The 9,741-nt window shown below is 38.6% G+C and overlaps 2 protein-coding genes across 2 annotated transcripts in view; one reads left to right on the top strand and one right to left on the bottom strand.

The window, feature by feature from the left end:
- Nucleotides 1-3,425: 3,425 nt before the first annotated feature.
- Nucleotides 3,426-6,120, top strand: LOC122083529. The gene is made up of 4 exons (XM_042651364.1): nt 3,426-3,484; nt 3,592-4,210; nt 5,340-5,546; nt 5,657-6,120. The coding sequence occupies exons 1-4, from the start codon at nt 3,441-3,443 to the stop codon at nt 5,714-5,716; spliced, it is 930 nt and encodes a 309-aa protein (XP_042507298.1). The 5' UTR covers nt 3,426-3,440; the 3' UTR covers nt 5,717-6,120.
- Nucleotides 6,121-7,254: 1,134 nt separating this feature from the next.
- LOC122083225 (protein DETOXIFICATION 46, chloroplastic) overlaps nt 7,255-9,741 on the bottom strand; it is a 10,300-nt gene continuing 7,813 nt past the window's right edge. The window contains exons 13-14 of the mRNA XM_042650953.1: nt 7,775-7,837; nt 7,255-7,694 (exon numbers count right to left, since the gene is read on the bottom strand). Coding sequence (XP_042506887.1) covers nt 7,593-7,694; nt 7,775-7,837 — 165 coding nt within the window. The 3' untranslated portion in view covers nt 7,255-7,592. The remainder of the gene's footprint in view (nt 7,695-7,774; nt 7,838-9,741) is intronic.

Genomic DNA, 9,741 nt, shown 5'->3' with positions numbered 1-9,741 from the left:
ATAATGTTTAAATGGACCGAATAATTCGGTTTAATTCGGATTCGGTCCGAATTATTCGCGATTTATATTCATTTTGGAAAAAATCGCGAATTTTAAAGAATTTTATTTTTAATTCGGATTCGATCCAAATTTTTGATAAAATTCAGAAAAATTCGATTCGGCCGAATAATTCGCGAATTATTCGACCGAATTGATAACTATGGTCTTACCTCTAGAATGGTGTTCCGACTGCTCGTACCTTATCAAGTAAAACAATAACTAACACTACAGATGAATAAGGGATTTCCATAACAATTATTGGATTTTTCCATGCGGACCCACCAACCCCCGCCAAATTTTTTTTTTTTATATATATTGAAATAGTTATAGTGAGGTATTTAACATCGTTCGTGCACTTTAGGTCTAGTGGTAGACTAAGTACCCTGTCACTTTGTAGACCCGAGTTCGATTTCCGACTGATGCAACTTTGTCATTTCTATTACTTTTTGTTAGACAATATGGTTTTGCTACCTTCACCTTTCTCTTCTTCCACTTTTGTTCCTAGAATGGCACAATAGGAACAGGTACCATTTTCTTTCTACCAAAAAAATTGGTATCATTTTTTAAAGGATTTTTTTTTTGACATCCTTCAAAGTTCAAAGTGTCAAATAATTTCGACCAAAAGGTAGCAGTGCTTAAGCGTTCTCAAGGTTTAAACACTTCATTTTAATCTCATCCGTTGCTTTGATAATGTTAAACCTCAACCGTTGAATGTTAAAAGCATTTAACGTAACCGGTGGCTGCAACCCCGACGATGTTGTCGGTAGCTCTCCTCGTGGCATCAATCGAGGAGGCCCAACCAGTGACCAGTGACCAGTGACCACAACCCTATTAAGTTCCCTTTCCATGAACCTTTAGAGGAGCCGCATGCTCCATCGATGCCTCCCTCGCCTTCCTCTCCGCGGAAAAGACCGCAACCAAACAGAGAGGATTAGAGGAAACTAAGTTAAGAAAAAAAAATTGTATAATCTTACTTGAAGAATAATCCAAAACCAAATCGATTCCAGTCGGGGCAATTTCTGTTGGTTTGAATTTTGTGGAAGTTCTGTCTCCATATGAGGAGAATAAACTACCGCCCGAATCCAAAGATAGAAACAGACTTCGACGATCCATGAAGCGAACGAACGGGAACGTTTAGAATAGGGGTGACTCTGACATTTGCAAAATAAGATCTTTCAATTTCCTCTTTGTTTAATCCTAGGACCGCCATTGTAGCTGCTCGAGCTCCTCTCCAAGCTTGCCGCAGATTCACGACGTAAGGGGACAAGGTTGGGGTGAACACTTGAGTGGGGATGGAGAAAGGGTTGGAGAAGGACATGCGGAGGAGAAGAGAGAGAGAGAGTGAGGGGGCTGACAGCCTTCACCGTGATAGTGAGTAACTAGTTGATGCATTGAAAACAATTGGACGACAAAGATTTATCTCAAACGGATCAACAGTTGATACTTAATGTATTGTTTACAACTTCAGGACGCTTAAGCGCTGCTACCACTCACCCATAATTTGTAGTGTAAGTATACTAAAAAAAAATGATGAATTGATAATACTACATTTTGAAAGATACATAATGATTTGTAAATTTTAAAGGGAGAGGGTCGGGAATGCTTGCGAGATGTAATGGAATTAGGAATGCCAGTTAATATGGATCGTGTGATTAGAGTAATTGAATCGTTGCCCTTCATTCCTCACCTGCTCCCCATTTGTGAACCTACACAAGCACACCACTCAATCCACAAAATCAAATCCACCATTTCCACCACCGCCAACATCAGTGCCGGCAGTTTCTTCCTCCCCATGCTTAGAGTAAGAGAAGACTCTGTTTACGTTGAGCTGCTCGGCCAATACAATCTAAGCCGGAGCCCATAGGACCGAAATGGCCATCACCGGCGACTACATCCACCATATTCAATCTCAAGAAACCCAAGAAGCAAGCCGAATAAATAGTAGTGATTCTCCTGGAACCCGATAGCAAATTTGAAACCAAATCCAATTGAGGCATTGAGCTTTGTGTTGTCTCTTTTGCTACTGCTACTACCTCCTCTGAACGTGGAGAAATCCATCTGGAAAGACGAAAAAGTACGGAGAAGAAACTTGAGCCCCATCATCGACTTCCTCCGTTGACGGCAATCGATTCACGTCGAATGCTCTTGCCGGCGACACCCCCAAATGGCCTGAAGAACCAGCTTCATAATTTCCTGCAACAGAGTGAAACCCATCAAAACCCACATCCTAAAATCTCCATTAAAGAAAGCCCAAACCTTTTTTTTTTTTTTTTCCTTTTATTAAATGATCAATGAATGTTATTTATTAATTTTTTTTCTCTCTCTCTTTCTCTGACTAAATCGGTCACAACATACCATTTTCAGCTAGCCATGAAAACACCACCAACTCAGTAGACAAAGGTGAGTTACGAGGAATAGGACCAAAAGGAAGAAGATCAAGCCAAACAAGTGAAGGATATGTAGAAACCCTCCTCTCATTCTTCCTCCATCTCTATTTCTTTCTCTTTCATCACCTGCTGTTTAGTGGTCTGAATCTTGTTGCTCTCTCGCAAGAAGAGACGACTAGGCCAGAGAAATGGAAGGGAGGTGGAGTCGGAGTCGGAGATGGAGAGGAAGGGGAAAGGTAGAAGAAGAAGAAGAGGAAAAAAGATAGTGGAGCGACGGTATTGATAGTGGTTTTGTAGGACAACGATTATAAACGATTGAGATATTTTATTTTTCATCTGACAATCACTAAACCTTTAGTATACTTAATTCCATTACATCTCGCTAGCATTCATTTATTTTTATTATTTTTTAAAACCTTTTTATATCCTTGACTTAGAGAACTTTTGCGAATAAAATAAGGAGTTTCTAAAAGAAGGTGTTAAGTTCTAAATACACATGTATCATTCATACACCCCCTTCGCTAAATACTCACTTCTTTCACCCTTCTATTCTACCACTCTTATTCGGCATAGTGGGTATCATTTTCTATTTGTTTTGCTCATTTTTTTTTTTTCATATAAATTGTTCATTCTGATTATAATGATTGGGAAATTTTGTGAAGAGGCTACGCATAGAGATCTAAATATCAGTTTAAAATAGTTGGAATCGGGTGATTTGATTTTAATGGGTCGGTGTCTATCTCAATTAACCCTGATTCTTTACTTAGTCCGATCAGGTTATTGCGACTAAATTCAAGTTGATTTGAATCACGAATTGAAATTAACAGAGATTGATTATGTATTTGATTCTAAGTATTTAAACCCATGACCACATACCAACTAAAAAGTCATATTCTAACAATTGTCAAGCACATTTGATGAGCTTTTGGTATGATAAATCTACACTTACTAGGAGGTCAGTAATGAGGTTAGAGTCCACATTTCCAACGAGCAGTGAGATTTGATGAACACCTGATGCTCATTGCACCGGTGCAGCGTTTGCAGATGATTTTCACACTGTCAGTGATTGTTTCATGTATTTACCTCTCTCCGTTTCTTTCTTTCTATTTTTTTTTTAAACCAAACCTAACAGTTGGATTAATTTTTTTTTCTTATTTGGGAAAAGTCGGAAACTTTCTACTCAAAATTTAGGCAAAAGGGGATCATTGAACTCTGGAATATCGTTAGAGATGGGGGCCTTATCTCTACAACAGCTTCACCATCTTCTGCGACCGCCCTCTTCTTTGCTTATCTTTAAACCCCTCCGCGTCGCTGCTGCTTCTGCTGCTTTTCCCCTTCCCAAATCCATCATCACAGTCCAGAGATTCGTCGCGTCTCCTCCTCCCGTTTCCCCTCCTCGTCATCGTTTCTTCTGCATCAGCTCTTCCTCCTTTTCCGCTGCTGTCTCCGATATTGGAGCTGGAACCCCCTCTTCCAATTTCCTTTCCAAAGAGGAGTCGTCCAATATCTCCAATTCTTCTTCTGAAGTACAACTTGGAGATGACCATGAAGGATCTGTTATTGAGTTGGAGGCGGCGGCCTATGCAAGCCAAAACGAACCCATCATAGCTTGTGCTAATGCTGGAAAACCCCCAACTCTGAGCGTTAAGGAAAAGAAAGAGCTTGCTTCTTACGCTCACAGCCTCGGAAAGAAGCTCAAGTCTCAACAAATTGGCAAGTCCGGCGTCAACTCTTCCGTCGCTGCTTCATTCCTTGAAACCCTTGAGGCCAACGAGCTCCTTAAGGTACTCTACTACTATTACTTCTTAATTTCTCAAATTTCAGCAATGATTTTTGTGTTTCTCCTCCCACATACATTTTATGGGTTTCATTTCTTCTTTCTGTTTCGACATTACTGTGCAGTAATACTTATGATTCCTTCTGTCACTGTTAACTTCAATACTTCTCTTTAATCAGTATTCAGTAATCTTCATGGAAAGAAATTATCTTGAAAATTGATAAAAAAAAGGAGAAAGAAATGCCTTAGCATTGTAAACACTGAGGTGATCTACCCAGGATTTTTCCTGATCAGATGCATATCACTTGACTGTCAAAATGGAAACACTAAAAGGGTAGCGATTAAGAACTTTAGTAAGTGCTGTACTGCTGTTGACATTGGAATATTGGCTGGAGTTTAAGTTTTAATCTGACAGTAGCCCTGTATCCGCATCCATTTTAAATCTTTTTAACTTATGCCTTTTCTCGAAACCAATTATTTTGGTGGGTTACCCTTCTTACCTTGAGAAAGCAAGGTCATCTTGCGCCCTTGAAATGATAACCATCTTTCAGCTAACCTAGCCTCCTCCGTCCCTTCAATAGTTGAAACTTTGATGAATGCATTTTCAGCTGACCCAATTTTCATTTACTCATAACTGGAGATTTTTTGTCAGATAAGAAAGAAGGTGGATTGGTAAATGGACTTAGGCTGTGTTTGGTAACGTTTCTGTTTCTGTTTTTCAAAAATGGAAATTTCAGTTTCTATGTCAAAATACCTTTTTTTTTTTTTTTTTGGAATGAAACTGGAACGATGGAACTACTTTTTGTCGTTCCGTCAATTCTCGTTTCTAGCCTTTTCTTTTCCACTTTTTGTTAAAAAAAAAAAAACGAAACACACCATAAATGCACCAAACGCTTTATTCCATTTAACTCCAGAAACGTTTTTCTGGAATGTTACCAAAATGCAGCCAGTGTTAAACCTGGAAGAAATGAGTATATCTGTAGCCTATAGGTCAACTTATGGATCAAATTGTGTGTTTTTTGTAATATGAATTATCTTAGCATGTTCATTTTAGTATGATACTTTTGTCACATCATTAGTGGGTCGAAAACACATCATTATACTGAGCTGATACAGATTTGTAATTGCATGAACAGCTTAAAGTGCATAATAACTGTCCAGGGGAGCTGGCTGATGTGGTGAGACAATTAGAGGAAGCAACTGGGTCGGTGACTGTAGGGCAGATTGGTAGGACTGTGATTCTTTACAGGCCCAGCCCCACCAAGTTGAAAGCAGAGGAGAAGAAGAAACAGGCACAAAAGGTCTTCATGAAAAAAAGAACAACGCTGAAACCTCCGGAGTCTGTAAGGCTGAAACATACTCTTCCATGTTTAACATGCTTTGTTTCACCCCTCATTATATGGAAGTCTATGTTTTATGCTCATAACCAATTGCTGGGATTATATAATTGCAGAAGAAAGACCAAGTTTGGAGACCATCCAACCGCGGTCGTCGTGGAAGCAGCCGAATTTGAGATTTGATGGTTAGTGGGCATGTCCAAGACTGGTTTCTAGGGAAATATTGAAGAGCTGGTGGTGCTGTCTTTCCAGATCTGCCGTGAATTGATAGGAAAAGATAAAATACCTTATAGGTTAAGCCAACACATGTATGAACAAAGTCCATAATTGAGTGGAAAATTCAGTTTTTTAGCTAAAGCAAGCTGTGCACTGAGGGAGGTTGTTGCTTGTTAACACACTGCCAGTTAGCGGAAGCTTATGTGTTTGAGTTAGATTACAAAGACGTACAACAAGTTCTTGAGGTGATGCTTGGATTGTAGCTTTGCTTCGTTATATGGACTCCTGGTTGGGAAGGAGTGCATGAACAAGGAAACATGAAATTTGATTGCAATGCGATATGGAAAGTTATCCCATACCCTCACTTTGTGTCTTAATTCTGGCCTTCAGTTTATTCTTTATTTTTTGGGAAAATATTCACTTTCCCCTTTCAGTGAAGTCATTTGACTATCATGCGAAATATAATTGTAAGACCCAAGCCCATCTCTGATTTCATGGACTCCCGTGTAGAGATGTAAACGTGTTGAATACAGATTGATGTGATTGGATCCAAATATTCCCTGATAAGATATGGATATGGATTGAAATCAAAATTTTGACCATTTCTATACATCCCTGGCTTAAGTAACCAGAGACCTTCTCATGGTAAATTCAATTCATTTAAACTGTACCTTCCCATGGTATATATAATTTATTCCCAATCCATGGCTCTCAATTGTCTAGTTTTTGTACTTATTTTTTATAACTTTTCAAATCTTCAAAAGCCCTTTATCCAAATTCAGATATGGATACCCTCTGATCGGATACAAATACACAAGTGCTAATTGAATTTGGATTTTCAAATATCAGTTTTAAAAACGATGTCATTTGTGAGACCTAGGAAATTTTCAGGAATTGGGTATGGTTACACGTTTTTTCACCATGTTTCCTTCTACAACAGTCTGATACGGTAGGGTGTCTCACCGAGTCAATTTTGGCTTTTTCATCACCAGACCTGGCCTACTGTACACGGCTGAAAGAGAGCTGAAAATTCTAGCCTCACGGTCATTGTAACTGCCCTGACATACCAATGGTTAATCAGAGAAAAACGGATTCGAACTGCTGATATCCGCCACAGGGTAGACCACCACATCTCAGGCTTCCCCGATTGGTTCTACAATAGAGACCAGTGAATAAGTACAGCTATTAGGGCCATTGAAACATTAGAATGAAGGGGGCACGCAGTCAAATCTCCTATTTACCTTATAACTCAACAATCCCCCAGAGAATCAACATTTTTAGCAAGAGCATGAACTCAATATTTTATGAACGACCACACTTCATATCTAGTAGTATCTTGTGGAATCCAAGTGGTTCCACAGTTAGCTACTTAATTCTTGGTTCACAATAGGATTTTGATGCAAGGTACATCTACACAGTTACTGCAACAATAACAGAAGTCATTACAGCAGAGTGAAACTTTAACAGTGGGGAAATGATATCCTACGGTTGGATGGTATGCCTCAGAAATGTCATTTTTCTTATTTGACAAAAGTAACAAAGAATTTTCTTGTAATTACATTGATGTGCAGTAAACAATAAACAATGGAACAAATATTTCTTATATCAGTGAGCATAACACAATTTATACACTTGTGCCACAAGCCACTCGAGGCTTCCAAGAATAACAATTCCAATATTAATGACCATCACTGACCTTTTTGCAGCTTGAACAATGGCTTGCTGTACTCTCCAGTTATGTCCAACCCTAAGTCCAAAAGCAAGGATGTCCCTCCCACCACCACCAGTACTTATAATTGAAAAAGGGATTGGAATTATCAATCTTCAGATGGATCCCTATGCAGCTTTCACCATTTGCAGTTTATGTTGGTTGAATTCTTCCGAGTATAACATGCCATGGGGTGAAGTCAGTCGTCGCAGAGCCAGGGAAAATCGAGTCTGAAGAAGGATATTAGATCAGTTAGTGAATAAAAATAGAATGGGTTCACATTTTTAAGATACTGGAATGAGAATTTTACCCATTGAAATGCTGCGAGTCCCCACCAGCAGCCTGGCAGACCACACCCTCTACTGCTCACAATCTGATAAGAGGCAAAAGCAGAAAAAAATAAATACAAGCTCAGAGATCAATCAAAATTGATGAAGCAATTGCTCCTATTGTTGATGAATTTAGAACAAAAGTTCCTGTGCTGAAACAAAAGGAGAGCCTCTTCTGACACCTCCATTAACAAAAAAATGGAGAAGAGATAGTTACACAATAATATAATATTTTTTACAGTAAAAAAAATGCCCCTTTCAAATGTCACCACTGCTGACAGTAATTCTTATCCATCACCTTTTACTGTGCACTAGGCATGGGTCAGTCCATGTTATAGAGGACCTCACCAAATGACCAGTCAATTTTTAGGTCCTAAAAAGCAGGGAAGTGCCACTAAAGTGAGACAACAGTCCGATGAAATAATCCATTATTGTTCGTAGTGGAGTGACATATATCTTTACGCATATGCTCGAATTCAACCTGTTTACTGCCCGATTTCTATCATCCCACGAGTGAGAAATCTAACAGAACAAATTCCAGGGGGGTCATCCAAAGCCTTTGAAGTTCAGGATAAGATTTTATGTTTGACAATTATTTTGCCTCTGATCGAAGCATTGAGAGAGAGGAACAATCAACTTCCCAAAAATATTGTTAATTAAGAAAATTTTAAATATAAATACCACTTGTTAAGGTTGTAGATGCAACCTTGCACAGAGCTCAACCAGAACAGAGTGGACCCAATGCATTTTTGCTCAATCTTAGTTTGGTTTCACCGGAGGTTCTAAATCTGGGGTTTTGACCTTGGCTGAAACAGAAATTCAGGTCAAAATTTCTGAGATGGGGAAAAATTCAACATGTCATGGCTGGTCAAAACTGGTTGAAGACTTGAAACTACCGAAACTGGTTGAAACTGTTCGAAAGTTGGTATTTTTCAGTTGAAACTACTGAAATGTGCGAAATATCGTCGAAACCAGTTACACTTTGGTTTCTACCATGGTTTTGTCTTGGTCCATACTGAAACTGTGAAATTTACCGAGATTGTGAACCATGGTTTCACCACAGGTTGATTTGGCTGTAATGCAGAGGCCTAAAAAAATCTGACTCCAATCTAAACCCAACTAGTGTTTCCTTTTTTCTTTTTTGGCCAAAAGAACGTATCGTCGTATAGCCCTAAATGAAGTGGAATGAGACCATGATTTGCATCAAGATAAGGATGAGCTGAATATTTCAGTCAATTTCTTCATTATGATTTCATAATTCATGGCAATGGCCATGCCAATGCATGTGCATGGGTTTAGAGTTTTCGATGGGGAGAAATCCTGATGTGTACCATTCCTGTTTATAATATTTCTAAGTTAACTAGTTCACTATAAAAGAAAGGTTCTTATTAATCACGATCAGGTTGGTTTTTATGTTAGAAGTAAAATTAGGATAGAGGAGGTTTTATGAGTGCAGGGTTCATTTCAGTCCTATTTAAGTTCTAATTAGTGCCTAATTTCATTTTGTTAATTTCTTGATCAGATTCATTTTTGCTTAAAGAATTCTTTAAATATTAATTGTTCCTGGGTCTTACTTCCAATCCTAATTACTTTTTTGAATCAGGATTGTTTTCTCTTATGAAATCAACCCCTATACCCAGGGCACTTTACTTTTGAAAGAAAACCATTTCTCTTGACTGGTCTCTTTATCTTACCCGCTTATCTTTTATTTTGGTCTACATTTGAATATGCTTTCGCTTTTCTCCCTCTATGTTATACTTGCCATTAAATCCTTTAGTTCCCTTTTGACTCTCCTCTCAATAATATACACAATATTTGAATATTTTTTATTTGTTCAAGAATTCCGTCACCTACCATTTGCAACCATAAATCTCATACAAGCTTCAAACCCTGGGCCTGTTACAGGTAGTTAAGAAAATTAATTGGTCATATCGGGGGGGGGGGGGGG

This window comes from Macadamia integrifolia, chromosome 7 (genome assembly GCF_013358625.1).
Source record: "Macadamia integrifolia cultivar HAES 741 chromosome 7, SCU_Mint_v3, whole genome shotgun sequence".
NCBI lineage: Eukaryota > Viridiplantae > Streptophyta > Magnoliopsida > Proteales > Proteaceae > Macadamia > Macadamia integrifolia.
Note: the sequence above shows the minus strand (reverse complement) of the source record. Positions and strands in the feature narration are given on the sequence as shown.

What these genes read in the sequence shown, in the direction of transcription:
- LOC122083529 (XM_042651364.1), top strand. Translation starts at nt 3,441, where the DNA reads ATGCTCATTGCACCGGTGCAGCGTTTGCAGATGATTTTCACACT. An exon ending in TTGCAGATGATTTTCACACT is followed by an intron (nt 3,485 to 3,591) that starts GTCAGTGATTGT and finishes ATTTGGGAAAAG; the next exon opens with TCGGAAACTTTCTACTCAAA. An exon ending in AGGCCAACGAGCTCCTTAAG is followed by an intron (nt 4,211 to 5,339) that starts GTACTCTACTAC and finishes TTGCATGAACAG; the next exon opens with CTTAAAGTGCATAATAACTG.